Here is a 21,304-nt window from a genome sequence, read left to right as displayed (position 1 = left end):
ACGGGCAGCTTCTCTCCGGCCTTTCAGATACTCGCACCTCCTCTGGGGAATACAGAGACATGAGACAGGTGGGGGGGGAGGGGCGGAAAGTCAGCAGGGGGAAGGGAAGGTTAAGAGGGGAGGGGCTAAGAGGGAAGCGGAGTGGGTAAGAGGAAAGAAGGGGTGAGGGGGAAGGAGGGGTGAGGGGGAAGGAGGGGTCGAGGGGAAGGAGGGGTGAGGGGGGAAGGAGGGGTGAGGGGGAAGGAGGGGTGAGGGGGAAGGAGGGTGAGGGGAAGGAGGGGTGAGGAGGGAAGGAGGGGTGAGGGGGGAAGGGAGGGGTGAGGGGGAAGGAGGGGTGAGGGGGAAGGAGAGGTGAGGGGGAAGGAGAGGTGAGGGGGAAGGAGGGGTGAGGGGGAAGGAGGGGTGAGGGGGAAGGAGGGGTGAGGGGGAAGGAGGGGTGAGGGGGAAGGAGGGGTGAGGGGGAAGGAGGGGTGAGGGGGAAGGAGGGGTGAGGGGGAAGGAGGGGTGAGGGGAAGGAGGGGTGAGGGGGAAGGAGGGGGTGAGGGGAAGGAGGGGTGAGGGGGAAGGAGGGGTGAGGGGGAAGGAGGGGTGAGGGGGAAGGAGGGGTGAGGGGGAAGGAGGGGTGAGGGGGAAGGAGGGGTGAGGGGGAAGGAGGGGTGAGGGGGAAGGAGGGGTGAGGGGGAAGGAGGGGTGAGGGGGAAGGAGAGGTGAGGGGGAAGGAGAGGTGAGGGGGAAGGAGGGGTGAGGGGGAAGGAGGGGTGAGGGGGAAGGAGGGGTGAGGGGGAAGGAGGGGTGAGGGGGAAGGAGGGGTGAGGGGGAAGGAGGGTGAGGGAAGGAGGGTGAGGGGAGGAGGGGTGAGGGGAAGGAGGGGTGAGGGGGAAGGAGGGGTGAGGGGGAAGGAAGGGGTGAGGGGGAAGGAAGGGTGAGGGGGAAGGAGGGGTGAGGGGGAAGGAGGGGTGAGGGGGAAGGAGGGGTGAGGGGGAAGGAGGGGTGCTGGAGGGGAAGGAGGGGTGAGGGGGAAGGAGAGGGTGACGGGGGAAGGAGGGGTGAGGGGGAAGGAGGGGTGAGGGGGAAGGAGGGGGGGATATGCCAGGTATCCTCCTGCCCACCCTTCTCCCTTTCCCTGGCCCGGTATCTCCCTCCCCCCGGCCCGGTATCTCCCTTTCCCGGCCCGGTATTCCCCGTTCCCCCGGCCCGGTATTCCCCGTTCCCCCGGGCCCGGTATTCCCCCGATCCCCGGCCCGGTATTCCCCTTCCCCCGGTCCGGTATTCCCCGTTCCCCCGGCCCGGTATTCCCCGTTCCCCCGGCCCGGTATTCCCCGTTCCCCCGGCCCGGTATTCCCGTTCCCCGGCACGGTATTCCCCTTCCCCCGGGTCCGGTATTCCCCGTTCCCCGGCCCGGTATTCCCCCGTTCCCCCCGGCCCGGTATTCCCTGTTCCCCGGCCCGGTATTCCCCGTTCCCCGGCCCGGTATTTCCCTTTCCCCGGCCCGGTATCTCCCTCCCCCCGGCCCGGTATTCCCCGTTCCCCCGGCCACGGTATTCCCCTTCCCCCGGCCCGGTATTCCCCGTTCCCCCCGGCCCGGTATTCCCCGTTCCCCCGGCCCGGTATTCCCCGTTTCCCTGGCCCGGTATTCCCCGTTCCCCCGGCCCGGTATTTCCCCGTTCCCCCCGGCCCGGTATTCCCCGTTCCCCCCGGCCCAGTAACCCCGTGCCGGGGAGGGGGGGGGTGTGTACCTGTGTGGAGCCCGTTCTCCTGTCTGTTTGCCTGAGGGCCTGTCGGACTGTGGGCCCCCTCGGTTTCTCGCTGGTCTCCCTCTGGGCCCTGTCCACGTGGTCTCGTACCGAGGGAGACTCCTGCCGGCGGGGGACCCAGTAACTTCCTGTCACTCACATCCTTTACCGAAAACACCAAAACATTCCATCAGTGAGTGGAAACATCCCCCCTCCCTCTCTCACCATCAACAAAGATCGCGGCAAGGCTAAGGACCACACTACCCTCACCGCGGGGAGGGATTCCCCCCACCCCCCACACACACAGAGGGATCACCGTGGGGAGGGGATTCCCCCCCACCCCCCCCACACACAGAGGGATCACCGTGGGGAGGGATTCCCCCCCACCCTCCACACACACAGAGGGATCACCGCGGGGAGGGATCCCCACACCCCACACACACACAGAGGGATCACCGTGGGGAGGGATCCCCACACCCCCCCACACACAGAGGGATCACCGTGGGGAGGGAATCCCCCCACCCTCCACACACACTGAGGAATCACCGCGGGGAGGGAATCCCCCCACCCTCCACACACACTGAGGAATCACCGCGGGGAGGGATTCCCCCCACCTCCCACACACACTGAGGGATCACCGCGGGGAGGGTTTTCACCCCCCCCCCCCCCACACACAGAGGGATCACCGCGGGGAGGGTTTCACACCCCCCCCCAAACACACAGAGAGGGATCACCGCGGGGAGGGATTCCCCCCACCCCCCCACACACACAGAGGGATCACCGCGGGGAGGGATTCCCCCCCACCCTCCACACACACAGAGGGATCACCGCGGGGGAGGGTTTCACCCCCCCACCCTCCACACACACAGAGGGATCACCCGCGGGGAGGGATTCCCCCCCCACCCCCCCACACACACAGAGGGATCACCGCGGGGAGGGATTCCCCCCACCCTCCACACACACAGAGGGATCACCGTGGGGAGGGATTCCCCCCACCCCCCCACACACACAGAGGGATCACCGCGGGGAGGGATTCCCCCCACCCTCCACACACACAGAGGGATCACCCGTGGGGAGGGATTCCCCCCACCCCCCACACACACTGAGGAATCACCGCGGGGAGGGATTCCCCCCACCCCCCCACACACACTGAGGAATCACCCGCGGGGAGGGATTCCCCCCCACCCTCCACACACACAGAGGGATCACCGTGGGGAGGGATTCCCCCCACCCCCCACACACACTGAGGAATCACCGCGGGGAGGGATTCCCCCCACCCCCCACACACACAGAGGGATCACCGCGGGGAGGGTTTCACCCCCCACCCTCCACACACAGAGGGATCACCGCGGGGAGGGATCCCCACACCCCACACACACAGAGGGATCACCGCGGGGAGGGTTTCACCCCCCCCCCCACACACACAGAGGGATCACCGCGGGGAGGGATCCCCACACCCCACACACACAGAGGGATCACCGTGGGGAGGGATTCCCCCCACCCCCCACACACACTGAGGGATCACCGCGGGGAGGGATTCCCCCCACCCCCCACACACACTGAGGGATCACCGTGGGGAGGGATTCCCCCCACCCCCCACACACACACAGGGATCACCGCGGGGAGGGTTTCACCCCCCCCCCCACACACTGAGGGATCACCGCGGGGAGAGTTTCACCCCCCCCCCCACACACAGAGGGATCACCGCGGGGAGGGTTTCACCCCCCCCCCCACACACACTGAGGGATCACCGCGGGGAGGGATTCCCCCCACCCCCCACACACACAGAGGGATCACCGCGGGGAGGGATTCCCCCCACCCCCCACACACACTGAGGGATCACCGCGGGGAGGGATTCCCCCCACCCCCCACACACACAGAGGGATCACCGCGGGGAGGGCTCCCCCCCCCCCACACACAGAGGGATCACCGCGGGGAGGGCTCCCCCCCCCCCCCCCCCACACACAGAGGGATCACCCTCGCCCCCACCCCCTACCCTTCCAGCAGCAGGATTCACTGTAGAGCTCATTGTGATCAGATGACCATCTGAACATAATGGAGTCAGTATGGTAAGGCAGCCATTGCTGTGTGATCTCTGTGAGGAGGGACAATTGCTACAGGATGACTGTGAAGGGGGATCATGGTTACGCAGTCACCAGGGAGAGAACCTTCCTCACCAGCTCAAACCAGCAGCAACTCCTCCGAATACACAATTGGATCAGGATCAGGATCGGGATTGGGATCGGGGAGAATGGAGTCTCTCACCTCCACTAGCCGGCCTCTGGTCAGCTTTCCAGCCTCGAATTGGACCGAGCTACTGTTCAACTCGGGTCCGTGTGCCGGCCTTGGTGATGGTCCATGTCTCCGGTGAGTGCCCGCTGGGTGAGGTCGGGGTGTCACCCGGCACCGACCGCTGCTGGAATTCCTGGCGGGATCTCTCGGTGCACCCAGACCAGCTGGTGCCCTGGGATCCTCACGGGAATCACCAACCAAAGGGGAAGATAAGATCTGTCGGTTGTTGGTCGAGACTCTGACGGGATCCCCTCTGTCTGTTTCTGAAGAGGGATTCCCTCGGAAGGCGGGTGGTGATTGGCTGAGGGGTTTTGGGGAAACCAGATCCTTTGCTTCCCGTTTGTCCAAGACGTAATCGATGATGGCATCTGCCTCTTTGGTACCCAGGCGGTACTGGAGGTGGTTTCTATTGGCCAATGTGGAGTGTAATGGGCGTTTCCTCTCTTTGACAGCCAATGGGATTTGGGCATGTTTTCCCTTCTCTTCAACAGCCAGTGGGGGCTGGAGCTTGCTGGCAATCAGCCAATGGGCACCCATCCTCTTCAGATCCACTGGCCGTTGGACCTGTTTTGCCTTGCTGGCCTCTGGGCAATGGACAGGCTTGACCCTCTCATCAGCATCCAATAAGAAATGGACCTGTTTGACTTTGACTTTGGTGCGCGGTGGGTAATGGGTGGGACTTTCACCGATGACCAATGGTTGAGGGGCATGCTTCTGACTGACAGCCAATGGTGGATGAGTTTGCTGGTCACCGGCAACCAGTGGATGACGGCTCTGCCTCTTCCTGTCTCGAGCAGCCAATGGCTGATGCCCATTCGCTTCCTGCCGTCTCCCCTCCCGTTCCGGCCGCTCTATGGGATCTCGGGGAAGGTTGAGGTGATTGGCTCCAGGTCCGGTAACCAAATGGCCGAGACGATCCCGTGGGGGAGCCAATGTCCTGGTATCCCCCTGGCCTGGAGCTTGGTGTCGGAGGGGTTCCTGGCTCCTTCCGCTCCGAGCCGGATGGCCGTCCGCGGATCTGGCCCGGGACCGGATCTCCCCGGGGATCCGATTGTGCTTCCGACGCCTCGAATGGGACTCGGAATCGGAGGCGCCTCTCCGAGTGAGGTCGGGACCTGCCCTGGGACGGGAGACAGGGAGAATCCTGGAGGAATCGGACCCCTCACCCACTCGTTCTGAACGGCGTTCCCGCTTCCGACCGGCTCCTTCCCTGGCTCTTTCTGCTGCCTGGAGCCCGTGAGTCCTCTTGGGATGGGGCATTGGCCTGGCTCCAGGAACATCCTCTTTGAGGGTCTGGAATGCCTCACCCACATGACCCAGGGTGCGCTCCGGAAACGGGCTGCTTCCCAGTTGCTCCTGGTCCCGCTGGGAAACGTCAGGGCCCGTGCCCCCTGCTCCACGCTCCGAACCCCCATCGGGGCAGCCATCCCCCTCGTACCATCCAGCATCTGCCTCCAACTCGCTCCACACGAGGGGCTGGCGCGACCGCGGTCGACCGTGCCGGGGAAATTCCCGCCGCACCGGACGATCCCAGTGATCCAGTGAATCTGGCAGGCAGGAGAGATAAGGAGAGTGTTATTCCTGAAACCCACCCTTGTCCTCCGAAGGTTCGGAAAGGATGAGGAGCCAAGTGACGTTGAGGACTCCCACCACCCCACTTCCCCGTTAAACCGGGAGCCTGCAGGGTGACCAGGAAACGTGAGTTACCGTCATCGCTGTTCCCTGTCGTGGACTCCTTCCGATCCTCAGAGTCCTCACTATGTCGGCCCCTCTCTCTCCTCTCCAACCTTCGTGACCTGCTCCTGCTCACCTGCAAATCAAGGAGCAGAGTTTAAAACCATAGGGATCTCTCACTCTGAACCCAACCACCAGTGAGGATCAGGATCAGGAATTCCCCCTAACCCAGGGCTCACTGGGACAGTGATCAGGAATCCCCCCTAACCCAGGGCTCACTGGGACAGTGATCAGGAATCCCCCCTAACCCAGGGCTCACTGGGACAGTGATCAGGAATCCCCCCTAACCCAGGGCTCACTGGGACAGTGATCAGGAATCGCCCCTAAACCAGGGCTCACTGGGACAGTGATCAGGAATCCCCCAACCCAGGGCTCACTGGGACAGTGATCAGGAATCCCCCCCTAACCCAGGGCTCACTGGGACAGTGATCAGGAATCCTCCCTAACCCAGGGCTCACTGGGATAGTGATCAGGAATCCCCCCCCAACCCAGGGCTCACTGGGACAGTGATCAGGAATCCCCCCCTAACCCAGGGCTCACTGGGACAGTGATCAGGAATCCCCCAACCCAGGGCTCACTGGGACAGTGATCAGGAATCCCCCCTAACCCAGGGCTCACTGGGACAGTGATCAGGAATCCCCCAACCCAGGGCTCACTGGGACAGTGATCAGGAATCCTCCCTAACCCAGGGCTCACTGGGATAGTGATCAGGAATCCCCCCCCAACCCAGGGCTCACTGGGACAGTGATCAGGAATCCCCCCCTAACCCAGGGCTCACTGGGACAGTGATCAGGAATCCCCCCCTAACCCAGGGCTCACTGGGACAGTGATCAGGAATCCCCCCTAACCCAGGGCTCACTGGGACAGTGATCAGGAATCCCCCCCCTAACCCAGGACTCACTGGGACAGTGATCAGGAATCCCCCCTAACCCAGGGCTCACTGGGAGAGTGATCAGGAATCCCCCCCTAACCCAGGGCTCACTGGGACAGTGATCAGGAAACCCCCTAACCCAGGGCTCACTGGGACAGTGATCAGGAATCCTCCCTAACCCAGGCCTCACTGGGACAGTGATCAGGAATCCCCCCGAACCCAGGGCTCACTGGGACAGTGATCAGGAATCCCCCCGAACCCAGGGCTCACTGGGACAACGATGGGAAGGTATAATCTGGTCCTGTCCTTTCACACCAGCACTGCCTATCACACAGACAAGCCCAGCAGGGGCTCAGGGAGAACATATGGTCAATCCTGGCCAAAACCTTATTAGCTGGGAGTGACCCTGCATGTGCCCAAAAAGCTTGTGTGTTCAAGGTGCATTCCAGGGACCAGAGTACAAATCCGGACAGACCGTCCCAGTGTCAGACGAAAGTAACACACCACGACCAGGGGATCATACTGTGCACACTTTCAGGATATGGGGTCAGCGGTGAGGGAGCGCCGCACTGTCGGAGGGTCAGCGCTGAGGGAGCGCCGCACTGTCGGAGGGTCAGCGCTGAGGGAGCGCCGCACTGTCGGAGGGTCAGCGCTGAGGGAGCACCGCACTGTCGGAGGGTCAGCGCTGAGGGAGCGCCGCACTGTCGGAGGGTCAGTGCTGAGGGAGCGCCGCACTGTCGGAGGGTCAGTGCTGAGGGAGCGCCGCACTGTCGGAGGGTCAGTGCTGAGGGAGTGCTGCACTGTCGGAGGGTCAGTGCTGAGGGAGCGCCGCACTGTCGGAGAGTCAGTGCTGAGGGAGTGGGCAATGTCAGAAGGTCAGCGCTGAGGGAGTGGGCACTGTCGGAGGGTCAGTGCTGAGGGAGCGCCGCACTGTCGGAGGGTCAGTGCTGAGGGAGTGCCGCACTGTCGGAGGGTCAGTGCTGAGGGAGTGCCGCACTGTCGGAGGGTCAGTGCTGAGGGAGCGCCGCACTGTCGGAGGGTCAGTGCTGAGGGAGCGCCACATTGTCGGAGGGTCAGTGCTGAGGGAGTGCTGCACTGTCGGAGGGTCAGTGCTGAGGGAGTGGGCACTGTCGGGGGGTCAGTGCTGAGGGATCGCCGCACTGTCGGAGGGTCAGTGCTGAGGGAGTGCCGCACTGTCGGGGGGTCAGTGCTGAGGGAGTGCCGCACTGTCGGGGGGTCAGTGCTGAGGGGGCGCCGCACTGTCGGGAGGGTCAGTGCTGAGGGAGCGCCGCACTGTCGGAGGGTCAGTGCAGAGGGAGTGCTGCACTGTCGGAGGGTCAGTGCTGAGGGAGTGCTGCACTGTCGGAGGGTCAGTGCAGAGGGAGTGCTGCACTGTCGGAGGGTCAGTGCAGAGGGAGTGCTGCACTGTCGGAGGGTCAGTGCAGAGGGAGTGCTGCACTGTCGGAGGGTCAGTGCTGAGGGAGTGCTGCACTGTCGGAGGGTCAGTGCTGAGGGAGTGCTGCACTGTCGGAGGGTCAGTGCTGAGGGAGCGCCGCACTGTCGGAGGGAGCGCCGCACTGTCGGAGGGTCAGTGCTGAGGGAGTGCTGCACTGTCGGAGGGTCAGTGCAGAGGGAGTGCTGCACTGTCGGAGGGTCAGTGCAGAGGGAGTGCTGCACTGTCGGAGGGTCAGTGCTGAGGGAGTGCTGCACTGTCGGAGGGTCAGTGCTGAGGGAGTGCTGCACTGTCGGAGGGTCAGTGCTGAGGGAGTGCTGCACTGTCGGAGGGTCAGTGCTGAGGGAGTGCTGCACTGTCGGAGCAGCTGTTTTTCAGATGTGAACACGACCCTGAGATGAAGTCCAGTTTCCGAGGGGAGTGTTGAAGATCTGAAGGCACTATTGAGGAAGGGATGGTGAGTTCACTCCCACGACCTGGGGCTAACCACTGACACTTTAGCTAATTGTCCTAAAAACAGGTGAACGAGTTCAGTGGCACACCACAATCTTGGGGATTCAGCCGTACACAAACAGGCTGCTGATATTGCCGGTGAGCACACTGCCTTGTGTTGACATGCCCTGAGGTTGGGGATGGTGCTACAGAATTCTAAAGGCTGACCTCGAGCAATCTGGCCCCAACGGCTGGTGATAATCTCGCCTCTGTGTGCAGGAGCCTCTGATGTTGGCTGGCTTCCTTTTGCTGTTGTTCCTCCTGGATTGTCTGGGGATAATCACTCTCCATGTTCTGACTGTCCAGGAAAAAGGCACGGGTTAAAATTCCCTCATGGCCCTGTACAGACCCGACACTGAGCTCCAACGAGATCGCCGCGCCCCTCACAGTGGAATGGCTGTGTGCTGTTTCCCTGGTGACCACTGTACAAACTCACCAGGGCTCCTTCCAAACCCATCACCACTTCCATCTAGGAGGACACGGGCAGCAGATCCATGGGAACACCACCCCCCGAAAGCTCCGCTCCGAAACACTCCCCATCCTGACGTAAAAAACAGGAGCAGGAATAGGTCGTCCAGCCCTTCGAACCTGCTCCGCCATTTCATAAGATCATGGTTGATCTCTTCCTGGCCTCAGCTCCACTTAGCCACCCCTTCACCATATCCTTTAACTCCTTTATTGTTCAAAAAAAAAATCCACCTTAACTTTAAAAACATTTACTGAAGTAGAGATCACCTCCTTCACTGGGCAAGGAATTCCACAGGTTAACAACTCTCTGGGTGATGATGTTCCTTCTCAATTCAGTCTGAAATCTGCTCCCTCTAATCTGGAGGCTATTGTCCTAGTTTCACTGCTTCTCTACTTCTACCTTACCGATTCCCTTCATAATTTTATATGTTTCTGTAAGATTCCCCCTCATTTTTAGATTAGATTACTTACAGTGTGGAAACAGGCCCCTCGGCCCACCAAGTCCCTCTGAAGAGCAACCCACCCATACCCCTACACCTAACACTATGGGCAATTTAGCATGACCAATTCACCTAAACTGTGGGAGGAAACCAGAGGAAACCCACGCAGACACGGGGAGAATGTGCAAATTCCACACAGACAGTCACCCGAGGCAGGAATCGAACCCAGGTCCCTGGCGCTGTGAGGCAGCAGTGCTAACCACTGTGCCACCGTGTATTCCAATGAATACAATCCCAGTCTACTCAACCTCTCCTCATAAACCAACCCCCTCAGCTCCCAACTAGGGGATCAACCTAGTGAACCCCCTCTGCACCTTCTCCAGCACAAGTACATCCTTTCTTAAGTAAGGAGACCAAATCTGCGCAGTGACCTCTAGGTGTGGCCTGACCAGCACCTTGTACAGCTGTAACATTACCTCTCTGCTTTTAAACTCAACCCCTTTAGCAATGAAGGATGAAATTCCATTTGCCTTCCTAATTACTTGTTGTACCTGCAGACCAACCCTCTGCGATTCATGCACAAGGACACCCAGGTCCCTCTGCACAGCAGCATGTTGCAATGTTTTACCATTCATGTTTTACTGTTACCTCTACCAAAAAGTATGACTTCACATTTACTAACATTGTATTCCATCTGCCAGACCTTTGCCAACTTTGTTCCTGTACAAAGTTTCACAGTTCCCTGCACACTTTGCTCTGCCATGCATCTTCGTGTCATCAGCAAATTTAGACACCGTACGTGTGGTCCCCAATTCCAAATCATCTATATAACTTATAAATAATCGTGGTCCCAATACCGATCCCTGAGGCACACCACTAGTCACTGATTGCCATCCAAGATTGCACTCATTTATCCCCACTCTTTGCTTTCCATCAGTCAACCAATCCTCTATCACACTAATATTCTATCCCTAACACCATGCACCTTATCTTATGCAGCAGCTTTATGTGTGGCACCTTGTCAAAGGCCTTTTGGAAATCTAGGTACACCACCTCCACTGTGGGATCTTGCTTTTCTTTAAAGCTCTTTTTGTAGCTTTCTGTTGACCTTGAAAGTTTTCCCAACCTTCTCGTTTTCCGCTGATCGTGGCCACTGGATCTGCCTCCTCTCTCACTTTGATCGTCTCCCTTACTTCCTTCACCACCCGTGGCAGTTTACCCCTTTTCTTACACTGCTTCCTTTTCACTGGAACATACTTTTGCTGAGCACTTTGGAAAATTGCTTGGAAAGTCCTCCACTGCTATTCCTCCATAAAATCTTTCTTTCCAGTCAACTTTAGCCAAGCCCTCCCTCATTCTAATGCAGTTCCCGTTGTTTAAGCACAGGACCTAGGTGTTGGATTTTTATCTTCACACTCTCCTTCTGTATTCTAAATTCAATCGTACTGTGATCGCTCCATCCAAAAGGATCCCTTACTGTGAGGTCGTTAATTATTCCCGCCTCATGACACAGGACCAGATCTAGGACAGCTTGCTTCCTCGTCGGTTCCGTGACATACTGTTCAAGAAATCTATCACAGCCACACTCAATGTGCTCCTCCTCAAGGCTACCCTGACTGAGCTGGTGCGACCAATCAACATGCAGGTTTCACAAGGAGAATCCCAGAACCTGGCACCCAGGCAGCTGAAGGCACTGCCAGCAGTGAGGCAGCGATGGGAATCGCGGGATGGTCAAGGGGCTGGAATTGAAGGGGGTGACAGAGATAGGGAGGGGAATGTAGGGGGTTACAGAGATAGGGAGGGGAATGTAGGGGCTGGAGGGCGTGACAGAGATAGGGAGGGGATGTAGGGGCTGGAGGGGGTAACAGAGATAGGGAGGGGGTGACAGAGATAGGGAGGGAGTTCAGGGGCTGGAGGGGGTGACAGAGACAGGGAGGGGTGTAGGGGGTTCCAGAGACAGGGAGGGGTGTAGGGGCTGGAGGGGGTTACAGAGATAGGGAGGGGGTGTAGGGGCTGGAGGGGGTCACAGCGATAGGGAGGGGGTGACAGAGATAGGGAGGGGGTGTAGCGGGTTACAGAGATAGGGAGGGCATGTAGGGGGTTAGAGATAGGGAGGGGGGTGTAGGGGCTGGAGGGGGTTACAGAGATAGGGAGGGGGTGTAGGGGCTGGAGGGGGTTACAGAGATAGGGAGGGGGTGTAGGGGCTGGAGGGGGTTACAGAGATAGGGAGGGGGTGTAGGGGCTGGAGGGGGGTTACAGAGATAGGGAGGGGGGTGTAGGGGCTGGAGGGGGTTACAGAGATAGGGAGGGGGTGTAGGGGCTGGAGGGGGTAACAGAGATAGGGAGGGGGTGACAGAGATAGGGAGGGAGTTCAGGGGCTGGAGGGGGTGACAGAGACAGGGAGGGGTGTAGGGGGTTCCAGAGACAGGGAGGGGTGTAGGGGCTGGAGGGGGTTACAGAGATAGGGAGGGGGTGTAGGGGCTGGAGGGGGTCACAGCGATAGGGAGGGGGTGACAGAGATAGGGAGGGGGTGTAGCGGGTTACAGAGATAGGGAGGGCATGTAGGGGGTTAGAGATAGGGAGGGGGGTGTAGGGGCTGGAGGGGGTTACAGAGATAGGGAGGGGGTGTAGGGGCTGGAGGGGGTTACAGAGATAGGGAGGGGGTGTAGGGGCTGGAGGGGGTTACAGAGATAGGGAGGGGGTGTAGGGGCTGGAGGGGGGTTACAGAGATAGGGAGGGGGGTGTAGGGGCTGGAGGGGGTTACAGAGATAGGGAGGGGGTGTAGGGGCTGGAGGGGGTTACAGAGATAGGGAGGGGGTGTAGGGGCTGGAGGAGGTTACAGAGATAGGGAGGGGGTGTAGGGGCTGGAGAGGGTTACAGAGATAGGGAGGGGGTGTAGGGGCTGGAGGGGGTTACAGAGATAGGGAGGGGGTGTAGGGGCTGGAGGGGGTTACAGAGATAGGGAGGGGGTATAGGGGCTGGCGGAGGTGACAGTGATGGGGGGGGTGTATGTGGGAGGGGAGGTGTCAATCACTGGATTTTCAGGAATCAGAATCTTGAGGAAGATGGTTTGAGGGAAACCCCAATGGGCTGAATGGCCTCTTCCTTCCCACTAGAGAGGAGGAACGAGTGGGAGCACAGGAAGACCACTGAGTTCCAAAGGCCTCTGGATCCTGCAGGGTTTGTTCCTCTAGTGAGGCCCTGGCTACTCAATACGAGGAGGAAGCAGAGCCTGGTGTCTGCAGCCAGCAATGGCCCTGTCCCTTCCTCCCTGTGCTGTTCCCTCCTCTCTCCCTTGCCCAAGCCTCACATGTATTTGTGCAGCTTCCATTGGAGTTGCCTGCTCCTCTCATCCTCCTGCTCCTGCAGTTTCCTTGCCAGCTCGAGATTGAGGCGAACCCCCAGGCTCTTCAGCTTGTTGGCGGAGAGATGCTGCTGAACTGCAATAGGGTTCAGAGAGGGAATTAAATCACTGAGATTACTGAAACAGATAGATAGACAGACACACACCCAGATTCACCCCCAGACCCAGACATAGCCAGCCACACACACTGATCCAGGCACAGACACCTACACCCCAGTACAGACGTTACCACACAGACACTCATACTTCGATACAGGCACAGCTCCAACCACTCCCCAACACAGACCCCAACTCCATATCCATTCACAGTCCCACACTCTCTCAGGCCCCAAAGCAGGCATGAACACCAGCTCAAATAAGTACAAACGCACACACCACAATACAAGCATGAATCACACCCTCAAATATCCATATAGAGGCTTCAGTACACACCCACATTCCATCACACACACAATACAGGCCTAAACACGACAGTGGCATCAACAATGATACAGGTGTGTCACTCCTGTACATTGACATGCACTGACCTCATCACAGGCATAACTGATACAGGCACAGATTGCCTGCATAGGCACAGGCATGAAGAAGAGATAAGAATGATCTGATACAGGCATACACAGGCACTAATACACAGCAAGACAACACAGGCAGGCACAGAGACAGGTAGACATACACACAGGCACATCTCAGTATGCACATGTGCACACAACCCCATACTCACTCTCTTGCTCCTGTAGCACATGGGCCACTGTTTGATCTTCCAGAACCTGGAATTTTTGGCACACTGCAAGTGGAAAAGACAGGAATGGAGTAATGCTGAAATTCAGGCTCAGCTTCTTGAAGTCAGCACAAAGGTACATCGCAGCACAGGCCTGAGAAGGGTGACCCCTCTGATCACTGCTCATTCAAACAATCACTGCCCATACCCACAGTCCTGATAGGGAAGCACTGAGCAACACAACAGCTCAACTACAGTCAGCAACAGGTAAGAGAAATCTTACTCCATACCTCCGTCACCTCCTCCAGCCCCTACATCTCCCTCCATCCCTCCATCACCTCCTCCAGCCCCTACATCCCCCTCCCTCCCTCCCTATCTCCGTCACCTCCTCCAGCCCCTACATCTCCCTCCATCCCTATCTCCGTCACCTCCTCCAGCCCCTACATCCCCCTCCCTCCCTATCTCCGTCACCTCCTCCAGCCCCTACATCCCCCTCCCTCCCTACCTCCGTCACCTCCTCCAGCCCCTACATCCCCCTCCCTCCCTATCTCCGTCACCTCCTCCAGCCCCTACATCCCCCTCCCTCCCTATCTCCGTCACCTCCTCCAGCCCCTACATCCCCCTCCCTCCCTATCTCCGTCACCTCCTCCAGCCCCTACATCCCCCTCCCTCCCTATCTCCGTCACCTCCTCCAGCCCCTACATCCCCCTCCCTCCCTATCTCCGTCACCTCCTCCAGCCCCTACATCCCCCTCCCTCCCTCCTTATCTCCGTCACCTCCTCCAGCCCCTACATCCCCCTCCCTCCCTATCTCCGTCACCTCCTCCAGCCCCTACATCCCCCTCCCTCCCTATCTCCGTCACCTCCTCCAGCCCCTACATCCCCCTCCCTCCCTATCTCCGTCACCTCCTCCAGCCCCTACATCCCCCTCCCTCCCTATCTCTGTTACCTCCTCCAGCCCCTACACCCCTCCCTCCCTCCCTATCTCTGTTACCTCCTCCAGCCCCTACACCCCTCCCTCCCTCCCTATCTCTGTTACCTCCTCCAGCCCCTACACCCCTCCCTCCCTCCCTATCTCCATCACCCCCTCCAGCCCCTACACCCCTCCCTACCTCTGTAACCCTCTCCAATTCCAGCTCCTTGACCATTCCCCGATTCTAATCGCTCCACCATTGCGGACCGTGCTTTCCGCTGTCTGGGCCCCAGGATCTGGAACTCTCTCTCTTTCTTTAGATACACTCCTTAGAAAATCAACCTCTTGTCTTACTGTCTCTAAATGGGAAGCATTACTATGTTGATAGCTACATAAATACATGTCATTGATAACGAGTAAAAACGTTTAAATGAAATAGTTGGTTTGTATTGAACTTCATCCACCGATCCCAAGATTCTCTGCAAACCTTTGTAGTCAACTCAAAGTTTAATTCTTACCTTCTTGGACTCGATTCTGTCCCATCTCCCCATTCTCCATCAAGTCCTGATAGCCGCCGAAGGATTAACAGGAAGGTGAGGGCTCATTGCATGGTGACAGTCTGTCCAATCTAGCTGCAAGACCAATCCTGATCAGATAGCCTGGATCAACCTCACAGAACTCACAACCCTAGTCTCAGTCAAATGACCCGAAATACCGAAGGGGTCACCAACACTAATAACAATTCAGTCAGTTCTGTTTCCTGTAGTTTATAGTAAGGTTAGGTTAATGCATAGTTAAGTGACCAAAGGCTCACTTATTGGCATTCAGTTGGAGTTACTGAAGTTAGTATTTTCTTGATTTGGTTACTACATTTCAATAAGTTACTGCAGCTGAGGTTTGGTTATTCACTACGAGTTAGTTTGGCTGGCTATATTCCATCTTGTCCTTTATTTCTGTAGATTATTGGTTCACACGCCAGCATTAAGAGATCAAATCATTCATGATTAGTTACCGGAGTTTAATCGGTTACAACAACTTAATAACTCAGAATTAATTTTAACAGCTTGATAATATCTACCAGCAGGTTAGTGAATAGTTACTGTCACTCAAAACTGGATTGGTTAATTCTAGTTTAGTTTAGTGAAGAATTCCAACAATAAACTAACTAAATGATTCCGATCCTTTGGTTTGTCAGTGATTTAATGATTGGATCGAAGTAACCAAAGGTTTAGTGACAAATTCCAGCAGTTTGATCGGTTCCACTAGTTGAGCGATTAGTTAGTGATGCCAAGCTGTAGTTTAACAATTAGTTAGTTAGTTAAGAGTTGAGTTAGTGACAGTGGAAGGTAAATGAGCTCTGAGGAGGGGGGGGGGGGGGGGGGGTGATTGGGGAAACATCTCTCTCTCTGTCTCTGTGTCCAGACCGATGCTGCTGGTTCTCCAGGTAACCTCCAGTCACTGTCAGGGTTGTTTTTTTGTAGCTGGTTACCCCCTGGTTAGCTCCGCTCCCCGGGGATCACTGAGGAAACCTGCTGCTGCAGGTTAAGGACGGGCTCGGGCTCCGGCTCCTTCCCGCCTCCCTGGGTCCGGGTTTCTCGCTGTCCCCCTACCCGGTGAGGGTGTCAGGATCCTCTTGCCTCGGCCTGAGGCCTCTCACTCCGAGCCTGAGCGTAGGCCTCACCTGCGGGAGGGGGCGGGGCTTAGTGTCAGGACACAACCGGAACGGGGGGGCGGGGACTGGGGGGTGAAGGGGCGGGGCAGGTATGAGGGGGCGGGGCAGGTATGAAGGGGCGGGGGCTGGAATGAAGGGGCGGGGCAGGTATGAAGGGGCGGGGCAGCTATGAGGGGGCGGGGCTTAGTGTCAGGACACAACCGGAACGGGGGGGCGGGGACTGGAGTGAAGGGGCGGGGCGGTTATGAGGGGGCGGGGCAGGTATGAAGGGGCGGGGCGGTTATGAGGGGGCGGGGGCAGGTATGAAGGGGCGGGGCGGTTATGAGGGGGCGGGGCAGGTATGAAGGGGCGGGGCTAGTATCAGGAAACGAGCGGAACGAGATTGGGGCAGTGATGAGGGGGCGGGGCTAGTATAATGGAGCGGGGCGGGGTTAGTTTGTGGGGGGCGGGGCTAATATCACGGGGTGAGGTATTAGGTGCGGTTCCAGGAGGGGGAAGGTCAAGGTTGGGGGGGGGGGGGGCAGGGTGAGGATTGGGGCGGGGCGAGATTGAGGGGGCGGAGCTAATATCGGGGTGAGGCTGGAATTAGTGGGCGGGGCTGGTATCGGAGGGTTCGGTGAGTGAGGGAGGATCGGGGGCGGGGCTGGTATGAGGGGGGCGGGGCTGGTATCTGAAGGAACGGTGAGGGAGGATCGGGGGCGGAGCTAATATCGGGGCGGGGCTGGTATCGGGGGAGGCGCGCGACTGTAAGGGGCGTAGTCATCACCAGTGGGCGTGGTCACCACCAGTGGGCGTGGTCCGTGCCTGTGGGCGGAGACCAGTCGTGGGACGCGGTCTTTTTAAAACTAAAGTCCCATTTATTCTTGAAAATGTACAATAAATCTGGATACATCAACATGAAAGCGGTCTTTTGAGCTTATTTTCTGCACAGACGTAACCTGAACAGCAACATTTCAAAGTTTGATACGTTTTTTAACTACAGGACAGTAAAAGTTTACATTTAAATTGATTTTTGCTTTAAAAAAGTTCCCCCTCCCCAGCAACTTCCCCACGTCTTCCCTGTAATTCCAGACCCCTCCCCCCCCCCAATGCTGTAACCATTCCTGTGAAACTTGTCCACGCTATTTCCAATAACTTCACACCGAGTGTGACAGAGAGGATCAGCATTACAAACAGAAAAGAGAGATTTCCTGGATTATGGTCTTTATTATACATTAACATTCATATTAGTCACAGCTGACACCAGGATGAAAAGACCCACTCTCAACCCAGCTAGAGACCGCAGGCCGAAAGGTACATCCGATGTAGCGTCCGTCCTCCACAACAACTTGCATTTATGTAGCACCTTAATACCAGAAAGCATACCCAGGGCCCCTCACAGGACCGAAAATCAGTCAACCACTTGATGTGCACACAGAAAATCAGATATTACCGGGCATACAATGCAATTCCCCAATGCAGAAACATCATACTGGTTGACAGTGCAGTGCTGAGTGAATGCTGCACTGTCGGAGGGTCAGTGCTGAGGGAGTGGGCACTGTCAGAGGGGCAGCACTGAGGGAGTGCCTCTCTGTCAGAGGATCAGTGCTGAGGGAGTGCCTCTCTGTCAGAGGATCAGTGCTGAGGGAGCGGGCACTGTTGGAGGGTGAGCGTTGAGGGAGTGCCGCACTGTTGGAGGGTCAGCGCAGAGGGAGTGGGCACTGTCGGAGGGTCAGTGTTGAAGGAGTGCCGCAATGTTGGAAGGTCAATGCTGAGGGAATGCCACACTGTTGGAGGGTCAGTGCTGAGGGAGCACCGCACTGTTGGAGGGGTCAGCGCTGAGGGAGCGCTGCACTGTCGGAGGGTCAGCACTGAGGGAACGCTGCACTGTCCGAGGGTCAGTGCTGAGGGAGCGCCGCACTGTCAGAGGGTCAGTGCTGAGGGAGCGTTGCACTGTCAGAGAGTCAGTGTGAGGGAACACCGCACTGTCAGAGGGTCAGTGCTGAGGGAGCGCCGCACTGTCAGAGGGTCAGTGCTGAGGGAACGCTGCACTGTCAGAGAGTCAGTGTGAGGGAACGCCGCACTGTCAGAGGGTCAGTGCTGAGGGAGCACCGCACTATCAGAGGGTCAGCGCTGAGGGAGTGCCGCACTGTCGGAGGGTCAGTGCTGAGGGAGTGCCGCACTGTCGGAGGGTCAGTGCTGAGGCAGCGGGCACTGTTGGAGGGTCAGTGCTGAGGGACCCACACAGTTTGCTGGCTAGGTACTTTCAAATGTTCTGGGTGAGGCAGTGGAGGTGGAGGGGTGAGGAAGGGGGAATTTTGCTCAATGCCTTGAGCTAACAATAATCCCTCAACCAATATCACTGGAAAACCATCCCCTCCCTATTTATCACATCACTGGTTTCGAGAGCTTGCTATTTGAAAAGTGGTCAGAATGGTTGTGAGAATCGAGCAGTAAGTGTGAAATCACTGCTGAGTTCCTGAGAAGCTACAGAAATGCAAGTTATTCCTTCCTGGTCCCATGCCGTGTATATATCTGCGGTTTTGTCATGAGGTTTTCTGTGTGCAGGAGAAAATTAATTCCACTTGAATGACACTCACAGCAAGACAACAGAGAATCTAACATTAGCTCTGCTATTGACAGTTTCTTAAATTCACCCACAGAACCCCCACACCACGCCCTTCCAAATCAAATCATTAATTACAAGCGAAAAAGCAGGATAATTGTTTCAAAAGTGCCTAGCGTTTGCGATGCTGAGAATTCTTCCAAATGGAGGGTTAATCCCCTGCTGGCTATCGATTGGCATTTTATTCCCAATCAGTCAAGCGTTCGGTCAGTTCATCACCATCCAAATTCCATTCTGCCTCTGGATCTTCCTGATTAGGAGAGAGGTGCCACGTTAGTGAAGGTTCCCTAAACGAAAAGGCTTAGGTACAGAGCAACAGGAGTTGGCCTCTTGGTGGAGCCCAGAACTAGAGGGCATAGGTTTATGGTGAGAGGGGAAAGATTTAGAATGGAACTAAGGGGTTACTTTTTCACACAGAGGGTGCTATGTGTATGGAATGAGCTGCCAGAGGAGGCTGGTACAATTACAACATTTAAAAGGCATCTGGATGGGTATATGAATAGGAAGGGTTTGGAGGGATATGGGCTGGGTGCTGGCAGGTGGGACTAGATTGGGTTGGGATATCTGGTCGGCATGGATGGGTTGGACCGAATGGTCTGTTTCCATGCTGTACGTCTCTATGGCTCTTTGACTCTCTGCCATTCAAAAGTATCATGGCTGAAGAGTTATCTAACTCCACAGGCCTGCCTTAGGCCATATCCTTGATGCCATTGCTTAATAAAAATCTGTCTCAGACTGAAATTTACCTATTGCATTTGCATCCACTGCCATTTGAGGAAGAGAATTAGAAACCTTTGTGTGTGGAAGTGCTTCCTAACATCTCTCCTGAATGGTCTGACCTCTATTCTCAGACTACTCTCCCAATGTCTAGAATTCCCAACCAATGGAAATAGATTATCTTTATCACCCCTGTATTTCCCTGCTAATCTAACTGATTTGGATGTGAACACAGGAGGTATAGTTAGTAAGTTTGCAGATGACACCAACATTAGAGGTGGAGTGCACAACAAAGAAGATTATCTCAGAGTAGAACACAATCTTGATCAGATGGGCCAATGGACTGAGGAGTGGCAGATGGAGTTTAATTTAGATAAATGTAAGGTGCTGCATTTTGGAAAGGCAAATCAAAGCCTTATACACTTATACACTTAATGGTAATAGTGAGAGTGTTGCTGAACAAAGAGACCTTGGAGTGCAGGTTCATAGCTCCTTGAAAGTGGATAGTGAAGGCAGCGTTTGGTATGCTTTCCTTTATTGGTCAGTGCATTGATTATAGGAGTTGGGAGGTCACGTTGCGGCTGTACAGGACATTGGTTAGGCCACTGTTGCAATATTGCATGCACTTCTGATCTCCCTCCTATCGGAAGGGTGTTGTGAAACTTGAAAGGGTTCAGAAAAGATTTACAAGGATGTTGCCAGGTTTGGAGGATTTGAGCTACAGGGAGAGGCTGAACAGGCTGGGGCTGTTTTCCCTGGAGCGTCGGAGGCTGAGGGGTGACCTTATAGAGGTTTACAAAATCATGAGGGGCATGGATAGGATAAATAGGCAAAGTCTTTTCCCTGGGTTCGGGGAGTCCAGAACTAGAGGGCATAGGTTTGGGGTGAGAGGGGAAAGATATAGAGGGGATTGAAGGGACAACTTTTTCACACAGAGGGTGGAGCGTGTATGGAATGAGCTGCCAGAGGAAGTGGTGGAGGCTGGTACAATTACAGCATTTAAGAGGCATCTGGATGGGTACGTGAATTTGGAGGGTTTGGAGGGAGATGGGCCGGGTGCTGGCAAAGTTTAATTCAGATAAATGCAAGATGCTGCATTTTGGGAAAGCAAATCTTAGCAGGACTTATACACTTAATGGTAAGGTCCTAGGGAGTGTTGCTGAACAAAGAGACCTTGGAGGGAAGGTTCATATCTCCTTGAAAGTGGAGTCGCAGGTAGATAGGATAGTGAAGGCGGCGTTTGGTATGCTTTCCTTTATTGGTCAGAGTATTGAGTACAGGAGTTGGGAGGTCATGTTGCGGCTGTACAGGACGTTGGTTAGGCCACTGTTGGAATATTGCGTGCAATTCTGATCTCCTTCCTATCGGAAAGATGTTGTGAAATTTGAAAGTGTTCAGAAAAGATTTACAAGGATGTTGCCAGGGTTGGAGGATTTGAGCTATAGGGAGAGGCTGAACAGGCTGGGGCTGTTTTCCCTGGAGCGTCGGAGGCTGAGGGGTGACCTTATAGAGGTTTACAAAATTATGAGGGGCATGGATAAGGTAAATGGCAAAGTCTTTTCCCTGGGGCTGGGGAGTCCAGAACTAGAGGGCATAGGTTTAGGGTGAGAGGGGAAAGATATAAAAGAGACCTAAGGGGCAACTTTTTCACACAGAGGGTGATACGTGTATGGAATGAGCTGCCAGAGGATGTGGTGGAGGCTGGTACAATTACAACATTTAAGAGGCGTTTGGATGGGTATATGAATAGGAAGAGTTTGGAGGGATGTGGGCCGGGTGCTGCAAATGGGACTAGATTAATTTAGGATATGTGGTCAGCATGGAAGAGTTAGA

General features: G+C 56.5%; 1 protein-coding gene across 3 annotated transcripts in view; it reads right to left on the bottom strand.

Annotated features, from left to right (window-relative positions):
• The window catches only part of LOC140492646 (uncharacterized), a 45,324-nt gene extending 29,156 nt beyond the window's left edge, over positions 1–16,168 (bottom strand). For all 3 annotated transcript variants that reach the window (XM_072591679.1, XM_072591680.1, XM_072591681.1), the window contains exons 1-7: positions 14,996–16,168; positions 13,569–13,631; positions 12,794–12,923; positions 8,744–8,873; positions 5,733–5,835; positions 3,999–5,572; positions 1,737–1,896 (exon numbers count right to left, since the gene is read on the bottom strand). In XM_072591679.1, the coding sequence (XP_072447780.1) occupies positions 1,737–1,896; positions 3,999–5,572; positions 5,733–5,835; positions 8,744–8,873; positions 12,794–12,923; positions 13,569–13,631; positions 14,996–15,035 (2,200 nt within the window). In that variant the 5' untranslated portion in view covers positions 15,036–16,168. The remainder of the gene's footprint in view (positions 1–1,736; positions 1,897–3,998; positions 5,573–5,732; positions 5,836–8,743; positions 8,874–12,793; positions 12,924–13,568; positions 13,632–14,995) is intronic.
• Positions 16,169–21,304: the final 5,136 nt, after the last annotated feature.

This window comes from Chiloscyllium punctatum, chromosome 21 (assembly GCF_047496795.1).
Source record: "Chiloscyllium punctatum isolate Juve2018m chromosome 21, sChiPun1.3, whole genome shotgun sequence".
NCBI classification, from domain to species: domain Eukaryota; kingdom Metazoa; phylum Chordata; class Chondrichthyes; order Orectolobiformes; family Hemiscylliidae; genus Chiloscyllium; species Chiloscyllium punctatum.
The sequence above is the reverse complement of the archived record's forward strand: the minus strand, read 5'-3'. Positions and strand labels throughout refer to the sequence as shown.